This window comes from Ictidomys tridecemlineatus, chromosome 4, assembly GCF_052094955.1.
Source record: "Ictidomys tridecemlineatus isolate mIctTri1 chromosome 4, mIctTri1.hap1, whole genome shotgun sequence".
NCBI lineage: Eukaryota > Metazoa > Chordata > Mammalia > Rodentia > Sciuridae > Ictidomys > Ictidomys tridecemlineatus.
This window is the reverse complement of record NC_135480.1, coordinates 197,628,489-197,653,748: the sequence shown is the minus strand read 5'-3', so window position 1 is coordinate 197,653,748 and position 25,260 is coordinate 197,628,489. Positions and strand designations below refer to the sequence as shown.

Genomic DNA, 25,260 nt, shown 5'->3' with positions numbered 1-25,260 from the left:
GACATCCCTCTTTTGCCCACCCTCTTCAAGCTTTCCCATTTCCTATTTTTCTCTCCTTACTTATTCCTCCTCAACCTTTCACATCCATAGGAGACCTATCCCTGTGATCACTTGTCAGCATTCTGCACATCCTCTAACATCTACCTGACATATCACCTCACCCAAAGGCCTTCCTGAATGGTGGAGTCCAAATGCATCTGACTCTGCAGCCCAGCATTACCTGTCAAGGTATTCAAATGAGCTGCAGCTCAGCAAAAATCTCTCAGTATCAGAGGTGGCAGAAGGAAGCCTCCTTCAGAAGGGTGACCCGCAGGCAAAACACCGCAGACTTGGAGCACCAGACTCTGGAAGACAGCATGCAGGCAGCGATCTGCACCACTGTGTAAACTCTGGGCTCTCCCCACCTCAATTGCCTGCATGGGACTGTCCCAGGTATTGTGTCAAGCAAGCTCCCCCAAAGGCCTTGTACCTTTTCCTTGGATTTTATTTTCTACTCTGATGAAAATGTCAGTTTTTACACTCTTGTGGTACAAAGAACCACAAAGCATGTTTCACAATTTATGGGGCTCATTCTGCAGCAATATTGACAGCTTGATCCTATTTCTGAGTTTTAAAAAAATAAAGTCCTCTCCTCTCCAGGAGGGTGGGTGAATGTGTGCCACTTCCTCTTCCCCACTCTTCCTCCTATGAGATACTTAATGCTTCTCTGACAGCAGCTTCCTCTTTAAAACCTACCGTGGATGGCATCTACCCCCCACTGGAAATAGCAATGACCTTGGGACTCAATGCTCTTTATAACATCTACTCAGTCACCTTATTGAGAGCCTGGTGTGCATTAGACACAGTGACCCTGACGGTCAAGAACACTATGGAGTAAGCAGTGTACACTAGGTCTAGGAGCTCAGATCATGGGGAGAGATTTCTCAGGAGAACAGGGAGGGTTCCCTTTGGCCCCACCACCATACCCCATATCTGCCCTACAAACCTTGTTTCCCACAGGGACCCGGCTCAGGTTCCTGCATATGACAAATATTCATCATCCCGAAAGGGGACTCAGTTCCAAAAGACTGCATTACTGAGGTGACTGAGGCCTAGAGACAGGGAGGGATTTTTCCAAGGTCACACAGCATGGTGAATCAAAGACCCCAGACTCTGGTCCCCTGCTCTGCCCAAACTCACAGCTTGCATTCTCTCCTTCACCAGGATAGAAGGCCTGGCGGGGGTTGGGGGGAGTCCTCACCCAGCTCTGGATGAAGGGAAACAAGGCTTTTCTCCTGTCCCTCGGAAGGCAGTAGCTACACCCCCGAACTCCAGAGGACAGGCTGACTGATCTTCAAGGGACTGGGGAGTGGCTCAGTGGTAAAGCACTTGCCTAGAATGCAAGAGGCCCTGGGTTCTATCACCAGTGCTGCAAAAATAAATAGATAGATAGATAGATAGATAGATAGATAGATAGATAGATAGATAGACAGACAGACCCAAGTCAACTTTTAACTAGTGGCAGTCGGGAAATCATGCACCCTTTTTTTCAGAGTTCTTGCTGTCCTCTTCCTGGGCTGTGCTGGGGCCTGCTGCCAGGCCGGTCAGTGGCTGAGAAGACTGGTATGCAGGGCTGCAACCCAGCGCACAGACCCCTCACTAAGAAATGCCAGACAGGTCCCCTTGTCTCTGTGAAATGGGAGAGCAGGCTGCAGTGAGGACTAAGGAGGCTGGTAAAGCTCTAGGCTCAGCGTGTAGCACACAGTAAGTGCTCTCAGGAAAAGCCAAATGTTATCTCACATCAAATTCCCACACGAATGCACAGGCTTGTTAAACTCATTGCTGTAACATATGCTATGTCCAGCTCATCTTGAGGGTGAGACACGGTTTCTACTATTACTCCCTAGCCCACCCAGCCCTACACGCACTCGGATCCTCTTAACCACAACGCTCAGGACCTGACTTTATCCCCACCTCTCCAGAAAGCTGCCCCCCAGTACGGGGGCTGGCCTTGCTAACCAACCCAGTTCTCCCACAGCACCTGGTTCAAATCTTAATTCAGACGACCTGTGTGGGGGCCCATTACTGGACCTTTCTGAGCCTCGGTATGCTCATCTGTAAAACAGGCTAATGACGATGCCTACTGTATGGGATTATAGGAAGGGTTAAATAAGGTCCTCTATCACCAGGAAAACGGTAAAGATCAAGCAAGTACAGAGTTGCTAGCTTTATTATCACTATTACTGATGTTGGTTCCAGTACAACCACCTCTTTGTGTCCCAAGGGGCACATGACCACCACAGGCAAGCGTCTATCCTGGCTCTCCCAGGAGCCTGAAGGCCACCTGGCAGTGAGGACAGAGACATGAATGAACATGCTTGCAAAATGATCCTGGAACCACAGAGTGACATCCAGTTTGGAAGTTCTGAACTCTTTGAACAAGCACGTTCTTCTAAAGCAACCTCAGAGACTCCCTGGGTGCACAGGGCACAGGGCGGGCACGACTGCTCAGGTGACGCCTCAGCTTTCATCCCGGGGAGCAGGGACTGATGTCTAAAGCGCAGCAAGCAGCCCCCAGAGTTCATGGGGACCACGCGGCTCTGTCCCCAGATGGGGCACTCCACCTCTGAGAGCACAGCCCTGTGCCTGTGCGCTAGTCAGGCAGCTGCGCTGGTTTCCGAAGGCCCCAGGGCTTTTGTGACAAGCTGCGCCCTCAGCCTGTCCCTGATGACTAGGTCTGGACAGCTGCGTGCGTGGCCTCTGCCCTTCTCTGAGGATGGACACAGCCCCTTCCCAGCTGACCCACAAGCCCCCTGGACTTCCTTCCATATCACTGACCAAAGCACAGGGCAGACTCACATGGGAAACCAGGCCCGAGGACCGCTGGGTCCCCAAGCCGCTCCCCACGCCAGCTGCAGCCATGAGCCACTGTCCTGAAGTCTGGCTCACTACCTGCTCCTTCTCGGGAGCCTCTCCAGTCCTCGCGATTGCAGCCGCCTGATTTCTTCATTCGCCCATTTCAATCAATTCCAAGTGATGATGACGATGATAAATGACCAGCTATCGAGCTCTGTTCTGCCAAGTGGCTGTGTCCCATAGTAACTCACTACATACCTCCCACTCTGGGGGCAGACCGCCCTGGTGGCCCAGGGCATCTAAAAGGAAGAGTCCTTAAGAGGATGCAGACTGCAGAATTGAGACTGTTTGGGGTTGTCAGGACAGGAAATGGGGGCTTGGAGAAGCAAAGGCACTAGCTGAGCTGACATGTGGTAGAGCTGGGACTCTAACCAGGAAAGTCCTGTTCCTGGGTGAACAGGGGAAAGACCCCTCCACACCATGTGAAACTACAGCTCAGATCATCCTCCATGCTCCGACCCAGGAAGAAGGGGAGGCACACAGGACCCACCTGGAAGCTCAGTCCTGTCCTCATGTGCACCTGGCCCTCAGCCCAGGCGGCAGCAGCTAGGAAACCACGGGCTTGCGTTCCAGCACCACCACCCACACACCGGGGAGCCCTGCATCGAGACACCAGTCTCTGCACCACTGTTCCTCCCTCTCCGTGGAGCACATGCCTGGCACACAGCAGCTATGCAAACAAGGCAAATTCCAGTTCCAGCATTTCCAACCCCTGCATCTATTTGATCTTGCCTTTTCTGCCCAGGGCCTGCCTTCATCACCCTCTCCCCTTCCAACAAACTGACCATGAGGCACTGAAGATGGAGTGGGGGCGGGGGGGCTGACACAGCTTTGTCTCCCATTGGCTCCTCAGCTGCCCACACTGGAACCCCAAGACAGTGCTCAGCAAGCCCAGAGACAGAACCCACGGCCCTCCTTCAACAGAGGCCCAGCATCTAAGGTCCATACTCAAACAGAGAGCCTTCAAGGAGGGAGGCTGTTTTGACAGACATCTCTCTTAATATCTTTCTGAGGCTTTGTTCAAATGCCAAGAATACATCTAAATCAAAGGGAAAGGCACAGGAAGATCCCATCCAGATACTGCCACCTCTCGGCCCCAGGCACACAGGCTGTAGGCAGACCTAAAACATCAGCAGGCTGCAGGGACACCAGGGCGGGGGGTAGTGGGGGTCCTGCCTTCTGGGTCACAGATTGAGAGCCAAGAGGGCCCAGAGACAGGCCAGTACCACATGAGGCCCCTCATGAAGCCCAGAGACAATAGGACTTGCCCAGAATGCACAAGCTAGGCAGTGGCAGGACAGCAGAACCCAGGCCCCCTTGTTCCTCAAAACCCCAGCCACTGACATTTCAAGAATCGACCAGGCTAGCCAGGTATGACAATGCACACCTGTAGTACAGTGGCCCAGGAGGCCGAGGCAAGGACGATCACAAATCTGAGGTCCACCTGGGCAACTTAGAGACCTTGTCTCAAAACAAATTTTATAAAAAGGGGGCCTGGGGACAGTTCAGAAATAAAACTCTCCTGGTTTCAACCTTGGTGCTGAAAGGAAAGCGGGGTCTGAGGGGAGCTCCCAGGTTCCCCCTTTTGCAGGCCTCCGCCTTCCCACCTGCAGCTAAGGGGCTGGGTTGGGTGATCATCCAGACCTTCTCGGTACTGATCTTTGAGGTTCTCTAGTCAGAGCAGCGGCTAGGGCCAGGCTGCCTGGCTTTCCCGAGCTTGACGCTAACAGTACACCAAGGAATTCTCTGGCTTTGCTCGTGTCCCCAGATGGGCCACTCTCCCGCCCTTCTTCCCAGGTGCTGGGGCCCTGCCCTTAGCAAGCTGTCCATCCCTGGCCTCCTACCCCGGAAGGTATGTGCCATCAAAGAGGATCCCAACTGGGGGATGACTCACAGAGGACAGAATGTCAGACATTGTGACAGGTGAAGGAGGGAAGGCCTTTAAAGCTGGATTAAGTTGGTGCTTTCTGATGGCCACCCACTCACATGCCCCCCTAGGCCCTCAGAACCCTGCCCACCCCGTGCCAGCACTCCATCAAACACAAACCCCCACGCTCCACTTCGCCTTGAGAGGCAGCCGGACTACTCGGGTTCAACGAAGAGAACCAGTGAATAGACTATGAGGGCCAAGAAGGGGCTGGGACACTCGAGGGTCACTCTTCCCTGAAACACTGCCCAGGAAACCAAAACTAAACACCTTCACATGGAGAAACACATACGCCAGAAACACGCAAGTTCAAGAAGAGGCATCTACACAGATACACATGTGTGCCTGCCTGCAGAGAAAGGCTCACATACGCATATGCGTCTCCCCAACACAACCGTGCCACAGACACGGAGACCCACGAGCACATGGGACAGCACACACACACACACGTACAGACACACAGGTTAACAAGCACACTGAAACAAACCCACGTGTATACACCACGCTCAGCGTCAGCACGACCCGGACACATGGGCCCGTCATATCAGAGCAGAAAGGGAAGGTGGCCCAGAGGTCAAGGAGCCGGGAGCCCAGAGCCTTCAGGGTCCTGTGGCCTGACAAGAGCTGGAGACCCTGGCCCCAAACACGTCTCCTCCTGCCCATCCACACCCCGGAGATCGCACCCTGAGCACACCTGTGAGGTCCGAGGCACCTCCATGTCCAGGAATCCCCAGGTAAAAGGCAAATGCCTCCACTGCCCCCTGAAGAGGAGAGAGCAGAGGGCTCCACTGCTCAGTGGCTCTGGGACCTTAGGCCAGTGGCTGAGTGTCCATGGCTGTCTTCTTCTGTAAAACGGGGACAAGAAGCAGTCCCAGCGGTGATGTGATGAGGCGACACATAGAAGGACCGCAGCCTGCTTCCTGGCACACACTCCGTCCTGCCTGCTGACATGGTCACTTTGTCGTTTCCCTGTGACCACCAGCCCCGCCACAAGCCAGAGGGCCCCTTGCACCACGGGGGGCTTTGCTCACCCTCAGGTCCCTCCCCTGGCTGGGTCTCCCCAGTGCCCTTGGGCCAGGCCAGGTCTCTCTGCTCATCGTGGTTGTGATTATCCATGAATTTGCTTAGCGTCCCCACCCCCTCTGGGCTGTAAGAGCCCCAGAGAAGGACCATGGCAGCCCATGGCAGGGTGGCAGATATTTCCTAAATATTTCCCGAATGAATTAAGACGTGTTTATGACAAAAGAAAAAGGAGAAAGGGCTTGGAGAGGCCCTTTAAAGGATCCCACTTTGGAGCAATCTGAACGGGATGGAGGAGGCGGCGGCTCTGGAGGGCAGTTTAGAAACAGAGGGGGAGACAGCAGGTGCCCGGGCCGAGAGGAGCAGGGGCAGGACAGCCTCGCAGGGGGAACCCGAGCCCAGTCACAGCTCAGGCACAGGCTTCGGGGAGGCAGGGCTGAGTCTGGCTGCCTGGGAGGCCCTGGAGTCATCGTAGGGCTTCCAAGTGACACGCCGCGTCCCAGCCTGGGCCCACCACCTCCTTCCCCAGGGTGGGGCACACCCAAGGCAAGGGGGCCCTCAGGAACCCGGGAGTCTGGAGGGGAAGGAGAGTGGAGCCCATTCACTCGAGGGGGAGGGTGTCAGGGGCAGGGGAGGACAGCAGAAAGCCCTCCCAGTGGCCTGCCAAGGCCCGGGATTGGGGGGGGGGGTCAATGTACTCCTGAGGTCTCAGCCACTGAGCGTCCAGGGTGTGACTCACTGTTCCATAAATCAATCCTCCATCAGGCGGCACTTGCCTCGGGTAATAAGCCCCTCAGAGGTTTGGAGGGCCACAAGCACCTCATCAGCTCTGCAAGGTCTGGGCTAGCCCTGGCCTAGGGGTCAGTTGGGGACAGGGAAGCCCGCCCACTGCCTCAGGGGGACTCACCCCTGCAGCGGGGGCTCTCCTGGCTCTTTCTCTCTCTGCCCTGCGCCAGGCCCTGTTGCTAAGGTCCCACCCCCAGGCCAGTCTTCCTGAGGGACTCACTGACTTCAGTGCTTGCTCCCTATCCTGTGCCCGCTGATCCCCAGTGGTTAGACCACGCTCAGGGTCAAGGACACAGGTCCAAACCCAGCACTGCTATTGATGACAGTGAGAGCTATTCCAATACCCGAACAAGAATGAGTCCATGTGAGTCCATGTTATCCTGATGCTTACTTCTGGCAATGTATTAGAGCTTTATGTGAATTTTCTTTTGTTGTTTAATTCTCAAAACCCAGTGTGCAGATGAGAGAGCCAAGGCTCAGAAAGGGCAGGCAACTTGCACAGGGCCACACAGCCAGGAAGCAGCAGCTGGGTTCAATCCAGGTGGTCTGCTCCAGAGCCGTGCTTCCTACATGATTCCACTAGAGACCCCGAGGCCCTGGGCAGTACAGCGAGGAGATTGGTCTAGCTGACCTCTAAATCCTTTCTAGCTTGGGCATGCCTCCCTGATGACTCATTTGCAAGTGACAACAAATGACAGGGACCTTCTGGGGACAACAGCTTGCCCAATGGAGGTGTGCTAATGGTAGATGACCCTGCCTTGCCCTCCCAGGCATCCAGCAGCCCAGGCCAGCCCCAGGCCAGCAAAGCCGGAAGAGGTGTTATCTGATTATCCCTGGATGAAGAGCCAATGGGAACAGCAGACCCCCAGGCGCTCCTGGCCTTGGGAGGAGGGGGTGAGCCGTCCACACCAGGGACACCAGACCCACATCAGGAGAGGACCTTGCAGGCCACTGTCCTCCCATTGTCAGGCCAAGCTCACAGGGGAAGTCCAGGCCTCCAAAGGCTCATGGGAACCCCGAGTGCAGGGTCAAGGTCAGTGTCCAGGCCTGGGCGGTGTCTCCCTGGGGTTCTGTGGTGGGGTGGTGACTTTTCCTGACCTCTCTTCCTTGCACAGCCCACTGACTCCATGTAACCCATTAACTTCCACCAGCCCCTCCAGTGCCCACCAAAGTCAGGCCTCGCCCCAGTGCTAAGGGCTCAGATGAATCAGAAACAGCCTCTGCCCTCGAGAAGGTCACCACGGGCTGGGCTGATGGGAGAGGGACACGTGGTGGTGGATCATTAAGTGACAGAGTCCTTGAGAGAGGTTGTGCAGGCAGAGTTGTTCTGGAGACTGGGGAGGGGACTCTTGCCCAGGTGAGGACGTCACAGGGGAGGGAGGGAGCCCAGGATGGCCATGAGGGACCTGTGGCCCAAGGAGCAGCCGGATCCAAGGCACAGGGGCTGGGACAGACGGTGGGTCCCTGAATGCCAGCCTGGGGAACCAGATCCCCCCATGACTAGGGGCCGTCTCCGGCACTGGGGCAGAGAAGTAACAACCATGGCTCATTTTAAATGTTCTTTAAGCAATTCCACAGGAAAAGTCACTCATCCCGACGTGAAGACTTGTGTCAAAACAGATGTCACTGCTGCCACCTCCACAGAGGGCTTCCTGGCTTTGGAAACAATTCCCACCGGAGAGCTCAGATATAATTATGTCTGCAATCCCAACCAAATGCCACTTGATCGCTTTATCTTCCTAGCGTGAGGAGGGACGAAGGCATCTGAGCCTTGCCCTCCAACATCCACGCTCCCGGTTCCAGGCAGGAGGGTGGGGAAGGAGGGAGGGACTGCAGGGCCACAGGGAAGGGGAAGAGAGGAGTATTTCTCTCTACCCCAGGGTGTCTGCCCAGCAGAGATGCCTTCTAACCATGGAACCAGGCCGGTGGGATGCAGAACAGGACAAAGTAAGGCAGGGAGAAGGGAGGCCCATATTCAAACACCAGCTCTGTCTGCTCTCTGTCTGTGTGACCTGGAACCACACATCTCCCTCTCTGGGCTTCAGCGTCCTTATCTGTAAGAAGGACAGGATAACAGCACTGGCTAGCAAAGACTGGGCAGGGGGCGGCTGCCAGGCTCTGTGAGGACTTCCACATCCAGGCTCGGAGCTGAGCAAGCCTCGGCCAGTTCTTCCCTCTCCGTCTCCCACCGTTCTGCCACCTTTGGGAAGTGGGGTGCCTGTGATCTGCCTCCCGTTGTAAGGATGAAATGAGACAAGACCTAGGAGTGCCCAGCGCCTGCCCTGGGCCTGGGCAAAACAGGCTTCAGGATCCCCCCTACGGAGAAGCAAAGAGTAGTAGAGACGGGTTCCAGCCGGGCCAGCAGGCCCAGGCTCTGACCACCACCCCACCTCTCCCGGAATGCCCACCTGGCTCCCTCCCAAATCAGTAGTAAGGCTGGAACGAGCTGCCTGTCAATTGTCAAAGGGTGGCAGTGGCTGAGTATCCACTGGTGACCACAGCACTCTGGCCACCTCCGCCTGTGCCCTTCCTCATGGGAGGCTATCTTCATCCCAAACCTTCCCCTCCAATGTCCCTGACCATGGTCTCCTTTCAACATTCCAGCTCTCTGGTCGACCCAGGCCTGGCTGGCTCGGTCACCCCTGCTGCCTGGCCCAGCAGTGGCCAGCTGATGGGGTGCTCCCTGACTGAAGCGGATCCCACCACCTAGCAGGTGGCTCCGCGGCTCTGCAGCTCTCAGGCTCCCTGGGCCAGCACACAAACCCCCAGGACATCACTGGGAGTAGCCACCCAGGCGGCCACTCGCTGCCCTCTGCTGCCCCCAACTGGCAGGAAAACACCCTGCACAGGCACCTCCAGTTCTGTCCATCAGGACTGGCCATCTGAGAACTCTGTGGTCTCTGGTCAGTGAGGCCCTCACTCCCCACCTCTCTCCACCTCCTGGAGCCTCAGTTTAGCCTACAAGCTCTTGGGGGGGGGATGGTGCTGAGGGGCAGCCGGTGAAGATGGGGGTGTTCAGGTTCCCCGGAGCTCCGGGGCAGTACTGGGCAGGGGTGCGCCCCTGTGCAAGCAAGGGGTTGTGCCTCCCCTGTGCCGGGTACTGAGCAATCATGGCTCCGGTGTTCGTTTATACACCGGGAAAGAGAGGCTCAGAGTCGGGGCAACTTGCCTGAATCACAGAGGGGACAGTAGCCAAGATTCGAATCCTGCTGGAGGAAGCTGGGGCCCAGAGAGCGAGTGAAGAGTGGAAGGCAGAGCCCCCACAGCCTCCCGCCCGCTGCACTGAGCCTGCCTGGGCCCCGTTAGTGCAGAATAAAGTTGACAAGGATCCGATTATCTGAGCCCTTGAAGGGCAGGGCTGGGAAACGGAGGGAGGTCTAGGAGGTGCCCCCGAAGACCCCAGGGCAGAAGAGGAGGGTGCAGGGGCTCCCTGTTCCCTCCCCTTTCCACACCCTCCTGGGCCAAGCTTGCACACCCAGGATGAGAAGAGAGATTCCAGGGTGCCTGGAAGTAGGCTCTCCCCCCACGTCTTCCCTCAACCCCCCGCCCAGCAAGGACATTCTAAGCCCAGGTGTTGGGGTGGGAAGGGCTCCCAACAACCTGCTTGAACCTATCCTGAACCTGCCACCCCAGTTCCAGTCTCTGTCCACTGAAGGAGGTCCTGCTGGCTCGGTATATTCCTAGGTGAAGCACATTCTGCACCCCAGGTCTGCTCTGACGTACTCTGGTTTATCTCTGGTTTATTTTTGGGGACTCCATGCTTCTGTTAATACAGCCTCATATTCTGTTTACTCTGTTCACTGTCATGGGTCTCCTCTCACTTATATTCCGGCCATTTCTCCACACCTCAGCCCCCAAACTGCTCTCAGTTACTCCTGATGTTTCTCATCTCCTGACCTTCACAGGGGCTGTCGTGACGGCCTGGAATATCCTTTTCCTCTCCCTGCCTGGAAATTATAAACCCAGCCAACCCCGCTACATTTTTGCAGGGAGCAACTACATTTTCATCCTACGTGTATCCTCAGTGCCCAGCACAGGCCCTGACACACAGTTGACACAGATTAAAAATGTATTGAAAGAAAGAAAGGCGGAAGGTGGAGAAGGCTGAGGGAAAGTGAGTGAGTTCACAGCCAGGAAGGACCCAGGGACTGGGGTGCTGCCTGAGGCCCCCGCTCTGCCACTGGCCAGTCTTATGACCTTGGGCCTGGCCCTCCTCCGAGAGCCTTGGAGAGGAGCCTCGTACAGCAGAGCTAACAAAACCACCTTCCTGATTACCAGAGGGGTGGGTAACCCCCTAACCCTGCCAAATGTCACAGTGCCACCTCTGGCCTGGCTCAGACTCTGGCCTGGCTCCAAATAGGGAAGCTCCCATATCCCTGGCCCACACTCCTGCCCGGGCCACCCTGGACAGCTCCTGCATCTGGTGGCCTGTGACAACATCCCCACCCCCTACATTCCCCTACAGAAAGGGGCCTCTCCCCACAGAACACAGGCCCAGACTGACGACAGGGACTGTCCCTTCAGGTTTGAACAGCTTGCTAACAATTAAGTCCCAGGGAAGGCAGGGCTGGAGGGGCCGAGGGTGCTGGGACCCGTTCTCCCACCGACTCTCACCTGCGGACCTCTTGCCAGACACCAGGTCAGCAGAGTCCAGCTCCTAGCACAGAGCAGAGCAAGGGACATGAGTCTCGTGGGCGAATTCCTCATACTACAAAGTGGGTGCTGGGACCCCTAGTGTGGGGCCTCAGCCGGGGGCTCAGCACAGCTGCCCTGCCACAGGCATCCATGTGTCCCAAGGGGTGGTGCATCTGAGATGCCAGAGGCAGTCCGGACTGGTGCAGGAAGCCCCCGAAGGGCACCTGGCACGCCTTCCCTCCATGGGCCTCAGTTTCCCTGCGTGAGGGCAACCCAGAGCTGCCTTCATGGAGAAGGGGCATTGGCAGGGAATGTGCCACAGAGAAAGCTGCTCTCCTGCCCCGCAAGTCACCCCTCCTCTGACAGGCAGCCCCCGACAAGCTGTGGGTCCAGGGCCAGGAGATGGGGTTGTGCAAAGAGCAGGAGAAGGCATCGGGGCCTCCTAGGGCACTGGGACCCGCAAAGGGCTATTCCAGGAAGCCCCCCACTGCCCGGAAGTGATGGAAGCCGGGAGGAAGGCCCACTCGGAAGCAGGTGGTGGATGTCCAGTGAGGATAGGGCAGAGTGAGCCCTGGACTCAGCTCCAGGCCCTGCCCCAGACAGGCCCTGTGACCTTGGGAAAGGACCTTCCCCTCTCTGAGCCTCATTGCCTCCTCGGTGTGAGGAGGGTTGGACAGATCGTCTCTGAGCGCCTTTCCATGCTGGGCAGCGGTCACCCTTCAGTCTGCTAGCGGGACTTCACCGGGAGCCTTGCCCTGTGGCTCCTGCATTCTGGAGAAGTGCAAAGGCTTCAGTACCCACCCCAAAGGCCCTCACTTCTCTCCCCAGGCCTTCTCCCTTATGCCCCCAACCCATCCAACACCTCGATCACCCTCACGCAGGGCCCTTGGCTTGCTCCTGCTCAGTTAGATATCCATCTGATTGAAATATTCTTCTCCTTTTGTTCCTGAAAAACTCCTACACATCCCTCAAAGTCCAGCCTCAAAGATTCCTCCTGCAGGAATTCTTTTCCCTCCTCCCCAGGCAGAGACCCCTTGTTCTGGGTTCCTGCAGCACCCCAGGCACACCTGTCATGCCTCAGAAACAAGCACCTGGTAAAAGTGAGTTCTTGAAAAGAACCAAAGACCTGCTGGCCGAAGCACCTGCCATCGACCTGGTACTGAGTCCATCTGCAGCTCCTGACAGCCCCCTGGGCCTTCCCCTCTCTGACACTTTTCCTTCTCCATCTCGCAAAAAATAGCCCTGAGACCTAATTTCAGCTAAACCTTCAAACACGACTCTCCACTTTCAACTTCCCGAGAAGGGATCAATTGGCTGTCAAGTTTCCCGGAGCCTCTGCCGCCTCCCCACCCAGACCAGACCCACAGGAGCGCCTCAAGGTCTGTGGGAGGGGGCGGGGCAAGTGAAGGAAGGGAAAGGACTCCGCCCACAGCCCAGCTGGGAAGGTGGCAGGCCGAGGGACTCTCCAGAGACCAGAAGAGTCACCAGCTCCCCCCTCACCCCAGCAAACTGGGATCCCTGGGAGCCCGCTGCTCAGGGACTCCGGGCCCCAGAGGCACAGTCTCTGCAGATCCAGGGCCTCACTTGCCACCTGAGCCCTGCCCTCCTCCCTCCCTCCCTCCCAGGAGAAGGCTCAGGTCCAGAGAAGACAGACTGGGAGGAATCTTTGCAGCCTCAGAGCTGAAGGTAGGAGGCCTCTCCCAGACTCTCCAGCATCCTCCCATTAACCCAAGGTCCCCTGCAGCTCTTGTGGGCACATGCCAGTCTCCTGGCCCTCTGTGGCCCTGGGGAAACACTGTCCCGTCCCCCAACCCCACCTGTAGGTAGGAGGAAGTTACACCAGATGGGCAGGAAGGGTCCACATCTGGTCCAAGTCGCAATGAAGGTCTGAGGCCATGCAGGGGCCTCAAAGTCATGTCAGCTGACCCTCAAGCCCTTTTGCACCAGAACATTTAAGCACCTACTGTATGCCTAAAGCACGTGCTGCCTTACAAAGTCCATCCTCTTTAGTCACAAAAGGGGAAATGAGGTTCTCCCTGGTCACCAAGTCTCTGGGGGCCGAGAGGGAGGACAAGCACCAGATCACCAAAGCCCTTCAGAGGGGCTTGGGTCTGCACTGATGCACGTGCATGGGACAAGCCAGGCTTCCAGCACTTTCAGATGACCTCTGACCAGTCCAGGCCTTCCCTGCCTTGGTTTTCATGGCGCAGGGAACAGAAGGAGACCTAGAGATCTTAGCCTCTGAGCCTAGGTCTCCCAACGGGGCACCTCCACAAGACATGGCAACATCCTCACTCCCGGGTTTAGAATGACAGCAGCAGCAGCAGTGACTCAGGTACGTGCTGTGGTGTTTCCTGCCTCCCCCAGGCAAGACCACGTTCCCCGGGCTCCCTCGGGGTCTACACAGAGCAGCTGCCGAGCTTGTGAGGATGGAGCCGGGGAACAAGCTCGGGGCTGGGCTGTGCTTCTGGCCCTGCCACAGGCTCTATGTGCAGGTCTGTCCCCAGGACACGGGCCCGGCTCACCTGGCTTCCCCCAAAACACCATCCTCTGCCCCTGCCCCAGCCCTCCCCATGTCTTCACTGGTCTAAAAGGGAAACGTGACTTGAATGAGAATGCTGGATGTCATCTGTCAAGCACCGCCATGGGGTCAGGCCTGGTGGCACGCTCACAGTGAGTCTTCAGGACAGGTTGCCAGCTCCACATGTCACTGTTGAGGCTCAGGGAGGCCAAGTGCCTCAGGAGGCCACGCAGTTCATGAAAGGGCTCCCCAAGCTCAAGCTCTCCAGTGTCCCCAGCTCCAAGCCTCTGGCCCAGGATGGAGTCTCAGTTCACACCCCTTTCCTTAATGGCTGAACACAGAAAAAGGACCAAGGTCCCCAGAGATGCACACAAAGCTGAAATGTCCCACTGTACCAGTATCTCTGCCTGCCTATCACTCAGGGGCTGTGTGACACCAGGAAAATGACTTCATCTCTGTGAACCTCAGTTTCCTCATCTGCGAAATGGTGATATTTATGACACCTACCAACAGGGTTGCCATGAGCAGTGGGCAAAATGACCACCTTAAAGGTGCTCTGCAGACCCTCCCTGGGCAGGTGGGCTGTGGGTGCAGTCCTGGGGGCCAGAGGCTGGCAGGCTGTCTCTGACTCTGATCCACAGGTAGTTTCCACCCAGGAAACCCGCCAAGCCCCACTGGCAATTACAGGGCTGCAAATTCCAGCAACTCAGGTGTGCTGGCATGCTTATTAGAGCAGCAAAGAACGGGAAGTGGCAGAGAAAGGTTGCTGATGGGGCTCCTCCTCCTCAGCCCCAGGAGGCACACTCTTTCCCAGTCACAGCTCTGCCTCTCACCTCTACCAGCACTTGGAGCTCGGACAAGTGCCTTAACCTAGCTGAGCCTCAGTTCCCTCGCCTGGAAGATGGGTAACCAAAGCAGCAGCTGCAGGGCTGTCAGAGATCAGGGAGATCAGGGATGCAGGGCAGAGCCACACGCAGCAGGTGAACAATCAGTGGAGTGGACTACTGGATTATTATCCATAGTGCCCTGAGGTCCCCTGAAGGCTCACCCTGCCCGCTGTGGCCTTGGAGACCAGAGAGGGCGGGATTTGGCCTCTGCTCCAGTGGGTGGGAATGGGTGTCACCCTAGATGAGTTCCCAGGGACCTACTGGCCATATCCAGAGGCATGACCCTGAATGCTCTCAGCACAGGCTCCTCCTCCATGCCAGAGGCCCGGAACTCTGCACCACCTGTCAGGGGAGCTTGGTAAAACGCAGATGCCCAGGCCCAGTGAGCCGCAAGCTTGAAGGGGCCCCGGGACCCATCTTCAAAGCATTTTTCTGCCATATAGACAGGCAGAAGGGTCAGCGGTCCTGGGCAGGGCACCACCTGACCTGTCACAGCCTGCTCTCCAGCCTCACCTCGCACCCAGCCCTTCAGTCCCCTCACGCCAGACCCAGCCAGTGTCTCAGCATCCCTCAGCACGTCCATGTCACAAGTCCCCTCACTGCCTCTATCAACAGCCAGTTTCCACTGATCCTGCAGGACCCAGCTCAAAAGTCAGCTCCAGGGAGTCCCTCTCCCACCTACTGGGACAGTCAGCTACTCCAGCTCCCCTGCAGTCCCCGCGTCAGGGTACCGCCAAGTCTGCCACTCTCTTCCCTGCACCTCTGTCCTCTGCCGGCCACAGGGCTGGTTTCTCGGCCGGTAGGCCTCAGTTCAAACATCACCTCCCGACCACACCACCTCAAACAAGCTTCCTGTTTCCCTGGTCTACTCAAGAGTGGGCACGAGGGGGCTTTGTCCACCGTGCTCTCCTGACCTGCGCCTCCGCTCAGCCCACCCCCGGAACGGGCCTGGCATGGGACAGGCATGCCACAACTCTCCAGGGAAAGAGGGGATGATCACACAGGCCAACAGAGGCTCCGACACAGACCTGGGCTCCCTGGGGAAGACCACGTGCCCGCCTCAGCATCGGACAGAGGGTCACATGCTGTGCTTGCTGAAGGAGGGAGGGAAGGGACCCGGCCCTCTGTCTGACTGTGTGGCAATACCCAGAGGCACGGGAAGTCCAATGTCGGGGGTCCCTGGGTTCTGTCTCCACAAGGTCATTTAAGTTTGTAAGAAAGAAAAGAAATTATGTGTGCAAATGGCCTAAATTCCAAAGCTATAATATACAGGCTTCGATCTGTCAATTCTAAGGCATCATCGGTTGGAGAATACAGAATTATTTTATTTCCCACCAAGACAGAACTGAATTATGACCTGCCAGGGACCACCGCATGACAGATCTCAAGACACCCACACGACACCCGCCCGTCAGGGTGGGGAAGCAGCACGTGTGCGTGGAGTGTGGGGGACCCAGCTTAATCTCTTCTCTTCCTGGGCCAGGGCGCCCCATGTCTGGTGGTCTTCGGGGATGCCTGTCCTCCACCTGACCCCTCCCTTGAAGGATGGGACCCAAGTGGCCCCGGGGGCAGGGCTGAGCCACGGAGAAGGGAGCAGCCAAGGGAGTGGATACCTAGAGCAAGGGAGGCTGGACGCTCTCCCGGTCCATGAGGCTCCGGGAAGGGGGACCACGGGGTCGCAGAGCAGCACCCCGGGGCCGGGTGGTGATGGTTGGTGGCAGTGTCGGTGGTGGTGGTGACGCAGAGATAGTTACCGTGACCCGGAACGGCGAGGCAGCTGAGGGCTCCATGCTGGGGCTCTTCTCGGAGAGGCTGCCGGGCAGGCTGCGCCGGGAGCCGGGCCTTTCTTGGGGTGACTCTGTCGAGAGAGGGAGAGAGGAGGTGAGTACATCCGATAGCTAAAGCACATCCACGGAGGCCTCCCTGCCACTCGCATCCAGCCACGCACAACAGACAAACTGGTCCCTATAAAGTGGGGCAGCAGAAAAGTTCAGCAGAATTAAAGAGAGGATTACCATCCGAGGCAGCAGCTCCACTCCCGTGTGACACCCCAAAGAAGGGAAAACGGGGACGTGGACAGACACGTGCGTGCAAATGTTCAGAGCAGCTTTATTCATGACAGCCAAATTGCAGACTCGACTCAGTGTCCATCAACAGATGATTGGATAAACACAACGTTAGGAATCAGGTTCAGAAGAGAGTCACAGCGTGGACAGACCTTGAAGGAGCATCATGCCAGGTGACGCACACCAGACACAGAAGGACAAATGTGGATGGATTCCACCTCCGTGGGGAATATTTAGAATAGGCAAATGCACTGGGACAGAAAATAGATCAAAAGTTCCCAGGAGCTTGGGGAGGGGGATGGGAAATGGTCACTGAATGGCTCAAAGTTTCTGTCTGGAAGAATGGAAAAGTCGTAAAAATGGATGGTGGCAATGGTTATACAGCATGTAGATTTTTTTTTTTTTGGTGGTGGGGTACACAGGGGCACTCGCCCAATGAGCCACATCCCCAGCCCTGTTTTGTATTTTATTTAGAGACAGGGTCTCACCCAGTTACTTAGGGCCTCACTAAGTTGCTGAGGCTGGCTTTGAACTCATGACACTCCTGTCTCACTCAGCCTCCCAAGCCCCTGGGATTACATGTGTGTGTCACGGTGCCCGGCTGTAGATGTTCTTAATGCCACTGAGTTGTACTCAAAATGGTTAAAATGAGCTGGGCATGGAGGTGCACCACATGTAATCCCAGCTGCTCAGGAGGCTGAGGCAACAGGATCGCAAGTTCAAGGCCAGCCTCTACCACTTAGTGAGCCTCTGTCTCAAAATAAAAGTAAAAAGGGTTGGGGATGTGGCTCAGTGGTACAGTGCTCCTGGGTTTAATCCCCAGTACCATCCTCCCCACCACTAAAAAAAAAAAAAAAAAAAAGTTAAAATGTATTTTAAAACTATTTTTTAAAGTATTCCCCCAAAACCTCACGTCTTGGGAAGTACTGAGCTCCCTGTTCATGGAAGTATACAAGCAAATCAGGCCTCTCCTGGTCAGAAGTGTGGAAGACACCCGCCCCCCCAAGCAAGCAAAGCCATCTACCCAGGCCTGGACCACTTCCTGCAGATCCCTTCTATCAATGAGAATCGAGGATCTCTGACTTCCAATCCAGATCCTCTTTTTGCTGAGGCTTTAAGCGTGGGAGGTCTGCAGAGGCCAGGCAGGTGAGGAAAGCAGCCTGGCTGATTACTGCTACTTCACAAGAGGGAAAATGTAACCAGGGCTTCCCACCGCTTCCGGCAAAGCCAGAAATCTGGGATTTTAAAAAACACGAAATATTCGGACTTTTACATGGTGACAGCTCAAGAGAATCTTCAGCCACCTTCTGCTCATACCCACTTATGACCTCCTGGGCCGGCCCAGCCTGGCTGCTTCCCCACTGGTCCCCCACACCATGCTGGACTGCCTCTTCTACTGCTCTGGAGTGGCTCCCACAGAGGACTCCCTTCCGGTGACCCCCTCCGCCCACCACTCTCAGCCCCCTCTGGCTCCTATAGCAACAGCCAGGCCTGGGCCTCTGGTCTAGCCCTCATTTGCACAGTGCATGCATGCGCACACGTGGCACTCCGGACTCCCACACCTAAGCCGGCTGCATCTCCACATCCCGGCACCCCACTTGGAGCGTGGTGTGTGTGTGGGTGCTCGGGAAAGACCTGTTGACTCACAAGGAAGTCTGAAAAGGATGGGGCGGGGGTTTCCCTGGTCCCTGGGGACACGCAGGAGTGCAGAGGGAGAAACACCAGCAAGGTGAATGCACATGTTCCTGTTCGTGGAGGTGCTGAGTGCACACCCCCAGCCCACCCCAAGAACACTGGAGGTGAGGATGGTGCCCTCACGGCAAAGGGTGCACACAGGGGCTAGCACAGGATGCACACAGGGGCTGGCACAGGGTGCACACGGGGGCTGGCTTCTGGGGCCGGGGGCACCTGCTGCATTTCCTGCTCCGTTCTCTCCATGTAACCAAACAGGGGTCCCCAGAAGCCTGAAAGGACTTCAACTAGAACAGGCTCTGATCCCCAGCCCTGGACAATGGCCAAGCAGGGGAAGCCATCAACCCAGGCCTGGACCACGTCCTGCAGAAGCCTGGGTCCCCAATGCTGCCCGTGCAGCCCGGGCTGCTTCCCCTGCTCCGCACCGTCCCCCCCTCCTCCACTGCCTCCGCCAAGCACACGCCAGACACCCACTCTTTCTAGAGGTTTCCCTAGGAAATCTCTGCCCACGCTCCCAGTCTGCCTTCTCTCTCCTCCCCCAGCCTGCCTCAGCACTGCCTGTGCTCTGAGACAGCAGGCATCACTGCCACCTGGGGCGTGTCCCCTTGTCATCCACCGCAGCTCTTGTCATCACCACCTGGAGGGGATCCACAAGTGCTCTGTGACAGTGCACATCACCTCTACCTGGGAGATGTCCTCTTGTGCTCTGTCACAGCAGGCCACCTCCACCTCGGGTCCCACCCACGCACAAGGCACTGTGGTAGCAAGCGAACATGACGCCCCTATTAGGACAGATGCAGAAGATGGGGGGCAGTCCCTAGCCCAAGGTGACATGCTAGGAGGTGGCCACAGGAATGAGGCCCAGGTGTCTGGACACTGAGTCCCTGGCTCCTTCAGTGCTGAGCCCCTCCATGTCCCTGTGCCCACCCAGGGGACTGACACACAGTAGGCATGCAGCTCATGGTGCAAGCCTCATCTGGAGCAGCCCCCTGGTCCAGCCACTCTCCAGGGCAAGGGCAAGGGACGGAGGGCGCAGCCAGACCAAGTGCCCTCAGAGACAGCACACCCCTCAGCTGGCACCCAGGGCCACTCCATGGCGGCCCTCTGGCGCTTCTCTAGCCAACCGACTTCTCCGGCCTTCCGTGAGGCAGGGCTGCCCTGTCACACCTTCACCACACGTCTCCCTAGCTGGCCTCCCTAGCCGGCCGAGTGGCCTGAACAGCTCCCGTGGGAACACAGTCATCCTTCAACTCTGGGGCAATGTCCCCGTCACTGCAGGCAGAGTGACTCACCCCCTCTCCACATCAGAGCCTGGCAGACTTGCCACTTGTCTTCCTATCTCCAAGCCACCGTGAGGTCACCTCCACCTCTGGGTCCCCTCCACGTGCAAGGCTCTGTTTCCTGCCAGCCTCCTAGGCCAGGCACCCAGCCGCGCTCAGTCAAGGTCTGGTCACTTGCTCCTCATCCATCGGTAAACATCGGTCCCCACTGAAGTCAGCGGGCAGTCAGGCCTCGCCTAGAGGGTCCCTGGGATCACCAGGACAGTCGGGGCCGGGGCCCCAGAGCACCACGGGAGCCTTTAGAACCATCTTCCCTCTCCCAAGAGGCTTGCACAGGCACGCGCGTGCACACACACACACACACACACACACACACACACACACACACGTGCGCACACCTGCGCACACCTGGCTACAGTTTCACCTCCTCTTCATGGCAGGTGGACCTGATGGCTCTAGGCAAGAGGCACGTGGTGTCACCTGGTAGGGCACAGGTGCCCAGCGATGCTGACTCCCCCCTGGGACCCAGACTGATGATCCAGAAGCTGCCCAGAACCTGCCCCTTCCCTCCTGGGTCAGAGCCAGGAGCTCCTCAGAGGTTGCTTGGTCCAATCTCCCATTTTACAGATGGTGAAGCTGAGGCCCGAGGGAAAGGAACCTGTTCAGTATGTCCTGGAGCAAAGACCCTCTTGGGTGCTCCCGAATAGCTTCAAGGTAGCCTGGAGTCCTGGGCCAGGGCAGGGCATCTCAGAAAGAAAGAACCTTCGGGGCTCGGGCTGCAGCTCGGTGGTGGAGGGCCTGTCCCGAGTGTGCGAGTGTGCGAGTGTGCAAGGTCCATGTTCTACCCCCGCCCCAGGCAAAGCAGCCAGCGCTCCTCCCTGCCTCTCGGCCTCCAGGCCCACACAAGAAACGTGAGGGGGGACCTTGATACCTCCGGGGTCACTTTGGTCTGGCCCCGGGGCCAGTCTGCACCCTTCCCTGCCGGCCTCCTGCTCCAGCTGCCGACCGTATAGACTGAGTCCTGGACCCTCAGCTTCTGTGGGACTTGGCCAGTGGGGAGGCCTGGCAGGAGACCAGAGGAGGGACAAGATGGCCAGGGCTGGCTGCCCCTCCATGGAAGGCCCCATCCAGACGGCCCTGCCCCTAGGCACTCACCTCCTGGGACCCCCCTCGGCACCTCTGAGGACCTCGGTGGAGCAGCCCCCGCTGGGCACTGCCCCTAGGGGCTCCCTGCACCTGCCACCACCCAGGAAACAGTCCCCTGGTAGGCCCTCCTCCAATCAGCCCAGGCTGACCCCAGGCACACCCACCTGGTGGGACCTGGGGCAGCCAGAACGTGCCCAGAGTGTCACTGCGGGCAGAGTCCGAGTCCACCTCCAGACAAGGAGACTGAGGTCTCAAGGGGCAAAAGTGACTTCCTCTGTGCGTCCTCCAGGCAGGGCGTGAGGGGATCTGCCCAGAGTCCCTCAGATGATCCCCCAGACCTTAGGGCTTCAGGGAAGGCAAAGGGGACCTGAAGCACAGAGTCCTGGGTCGGGAGACTGGAGTTAGCCCTGACCCTGCTGTGTGACCCCAGGCCAACCCTGCCATCTCTGAGTTTCTGATGGATCCTCAATCCAGTGAGTCAGGAGTAAGAAAGCGACCACTTCCACTCCCCAACACCAACCCCCAGATAGAAAACAAGACTTCTATTTACACAGGAAGAGAAGGCGGGGGCTGAAGCCCTGGGTCTTCACTGCTCTGTCTCTGCCTCTGGGGACTGAACCTCAGAGTCCTAGACCCAAGCACTGAGGCCTTTCTCCTTTGACTTAGCAGCAAAGCTGATGCAAACAGAATCCCAGAGAGGTTAAGCGAATCTGCTGATATCACACAGCATGAAGGTGGCCTTTGTGCAAATGGATCATGGGGAGGGAGACCCAGCACCTTCTCGTGAGGCTCCCTCAAACCTTGGAGCATGGTCCAGGAGTCTCAGCTGAACTCAGTCTCACTGTGTGACCTCTACATGACCTCCCAGGCACCCACCTGGCAAAACTGCCTCCTGGGATCAGCTGATGCTGGATCCCCTCTCTACTAGGTCAAAAAGGTCTCCACTCTACCAGCAAAACCAGGCTGCCCGCCTATTCTTAGAAGCCACAGCCAGAGAGATGCATTTTAACCTTCATGTGTTTGCAAAAAAATAAATAAAATAAAATGGGTTTCATTCAAATGCTGCTGGCTTGGTTGCCATGGATACCAGCTAATCATGAAGGATGACTGTTACTTGTTCCCATGGAAACACAGAGGCCCAACGAACATCCTGTAATTTCAGACAAGACACCACATTTCAGTTGTCGGATCGCGCTGTCCAGACTTAATGCCTGAGAGCAGGTGGAAGCAGCAGGCGGCGATGCTGGGGTCGGGGCGGAAGGGGCCGGCGGGGTGAGCAAAGAGCAGGTGCCGGCCAGGGACCATTGGCTGTGAACAGTGATCAGGAAAATGCAGACACCCTCTCCCGCCTTTTGGCTGGGTCCTAGACCAGTCCAAGATTTAGAAAGAAATCAATTAAAAGAAATTAAGAAGAAACCAGCCCAGAAACGAAAAAGAACCTTTCTGACTCCCAACACTGGCAGAGATGTCATGACACTCTCTCATCTCGGCTGGTGGAGGAAAAGCTTCAGAGAACATTTAGATAATAGCTCCTCAGAACCAAATAAACGTACACTCGGACCTGAAATTTCCCTCCTACAGATCCAGACTAGAAAAAATGCTCCTTCCTGAGCACATGGGTGCTCACTGCCATACTGTTCATAGGAGCAAAACGGTGGAGGCAGCCTAAATGTCCACCCACAGGAGAACAGACCTTGGAAGAGTCACTTGGAAGAATACTATACAGCAAAGAAAAGGGTAAGCTCTCAGAGGCATCATTCTGTGGAGGAAGATGGCACAACAAAGGACCCAGATCTAAACAGGTCAATACGAATGAAACTCAGAAATGAACAAAATCAACTGTAAAAGAGAGAGAAGGTGATCCACTTAGATACTGGAGGTTTTTTTATGCAAATGTTCACAGCAGCTTTATTTGTAGTAGCCAAAAACTGGAAATGATTGAACATTCTCCAACAGGTGAACCCTGAACAAACTGTGTAAGACAGAATAATGGCCCCCAAAGAAACCCACACCCTGATCCCCACAGCCTTTGAACATGCTACCCAACATGGCAAATAAAGGACTCTGCAGACGTGATGAGGGATAAAGATTTTGAGTCGGAAGAGGATCCTGGATTATCTAGGTAGGGACATCGAATCACATGTGTCCTTAAATGTGGAAGAGGAAGGCAAAAAAGCGAACCAGAGAAATATGACAAGACAGAGGGCTTTGACAGCACAGGAGGACTCCCAGGGGCTCTGTCAGTGGATCTAACCCTAACCCTAACCCTAACCCTAACCCTAACCACCTCTGGTGGAGTCTGAAACATCCCTCAGCTGACAGCTTGGTCCTCCACCATGTGGAACTGAGACCCACTAACAGGGAATGAGCAATGACGTGGATTTTCCCCCAGAGCCTTTGGAAAGGATGACAGCCTGCTGATATCTTGACTTTGGTCTGTGAGATAATACACCTGTGGTTTTTAAACTGTGAGTTTTAACTGTTACGGAAGCAAGGAACACGACCCAGGCTGTGACTCAGGGGCAGAGTGCTCGCCTAGCATGCATGAAGCCCTGGGTTTGACTCCTAGTACCACCAGAAATAAAAAAAAAAGAAAAGGATTGTGTGTGCCATGGAATACTACTCAGCAATGAAAACAGAATGCACCATCCATCCACGCGACAACTTTGGATGGATCCCAAGGGCGTCCTGCTGAATGAAGAATGCCAATTGGAAAAGGTCCTGAGGCACGTGGTTCCCTTTGTGTGACATTCTCAAAGCAGTAAAGTGATAGAGATGGAAAGCAGCTTAGGAGTTGCTAGAGGATGGGGAGGGCCGGGGGGCGGATGGCGTGACCATCAAGGGGCAACACAAGATCTAGAGGGTCACACACATCTCGGAGGTCTTTGTTGTACCCTGATAGCAGGGTGGTTTTGAAGCTGTGCATCTGACCAAATGACAGAGACGTGCACACACAGAGAAACGACGGGGAGGCGGGGCAGTCCAGCACCCACCCACGGCTAAGCCACAATCTTCTCCTTTCGGACGTAAACAGTGTCAAAGGGCACCAGACAAGGGGACTCTGAGACTATGACAGTGAGACACAAACAAGGCCACTTCCCCATTGTGTCTAAGCAACCCACAAAGCCAAGGTCGCAGTGCCACCCACAAAATACCAAGCCTCCTCCTCTCAGCTAACACGAGAGGCTGCCTCTCCACCAATGAGCTGCGGCTGCCCGCAGGTCTCCTCCCCCTGGAGACAGGATTCAGGAGGCCCAATCCCGGCCCTGCCTCTGCTTTCCATCAGCAGCCAATCTGGAGGGAGGCCCACTGCCTCAGGCAGACCTCCCCAAACCACGCAGCCCAGGCCCAGGCCTCCGCAGCACACTCCGAGGTGGACGCCCTGGGTGTCCCGTGTGTGCGTTCGCCCTGGCCACAGTGGCTGATAAACACCCCGGCCCAGTTGAGGGGTGTTCCTGGTGGGCTGCCGGGTGGAGGGCACAGAAGCTGGAGGGCAGGTACCAGAGTTACAGAAGGTGCAACCACTGCGGGGGACCCAGACCTCCAAGGACCTCTCTGTACCATTTGCACAGGGACCTGTCCATCGGTACTTATTCCAAAAGTCAAAAGCCAAGGCATACCATGGAAAGTAGGCTGAAATACACTTGATGTCTAGATGACTGAAAACCAATGTGACATTTTCTGTGTGCGTGTGTGCAGTCACAAAGAAAAGCATCATGAACCTGCAGGGCGCAGTGGTGAACACCTGTAATCCCAGCTACTAGGGAGGCCAAGGCAGGAGGATCACAAGTTGGAGGCCAGCCTGAGTCACTTAGAGGGATCCTGTCTCAAAATGTAAAATAAAGATGAGTCAGGTAACTCATACCTATAATCCCAGCGACTTGGGAGGCTGAGGCAGAAGTGTTGCCAGTTCAAAGCCAGCCTCCGCAACTTACTGAGGCTCTGAGCCACTTAGTGAGACCCTGTCTCTAAATAGAAAAAAATAAAAATAAAAAGGGCTGGGACGTGGCTCAGTGGTATAAGTGTCCCTGGGTTCAGTCCCTCATACCAACAAATAAATTATTAAATAAAAATGGCTGGGGGGCGGGCAAGGGGATGTGGCTAAGTAGTAGAGGGCCTCTGGGTTCAATTCCCAGTACTGAAAAAAAGAAAAGAAAAACATTATATGTTGGTTGTCAGGGCTTCTCTTCGGAGAACAGGACGGGCTCTGGGTGGGGACAGAGGCTACCCCACTTACTGAAGGAGAAGTGATCAAGACTTCCCCAAACTAGCAGTAAAACTGAAATGAGAACAGATGATACAGTGACTCAGTACCAGCCGTCCTCTCTGAACACATCAGAGGAGAAAGGAAAAGAAGCACGAGAAAGGAAAACAACGCATCCAAATCAACGCCGGCCCAAGTGGC

At 56.2% G+C, this 25,260-nt stretch overlaps 1 protein-coding gene across 15 annotated transcripts in view; it reads right to left on the bottom strand.

Annotated features, from left to right (window-relative positions):
- The window catches only part of Dab2ip (DAB2 interacting protein), a 249,500-nt gene that overhangs the window by 145,344 nt on the left and 78,896 nt on the right, over window positions 1-25,260 (bottom strand). For 14 of the 15 annotated variants that reach the window (XR_013438282.1, XR_013438281.1, XM_078048122.1 and 11 more), the window contains one exon: window positions 16,426-16,529. Coding sequence is in view for 11 of the 15 variants with exons in the window: in XM_078048122.1 (XP_077904248.1) it covers window positions 16,426-16,529 (104 nt within the window). In the remaining 4 variants the exon portion in view is untranslated. The other variant, XM_078048131.1, reaches the window with a different exon arrangement.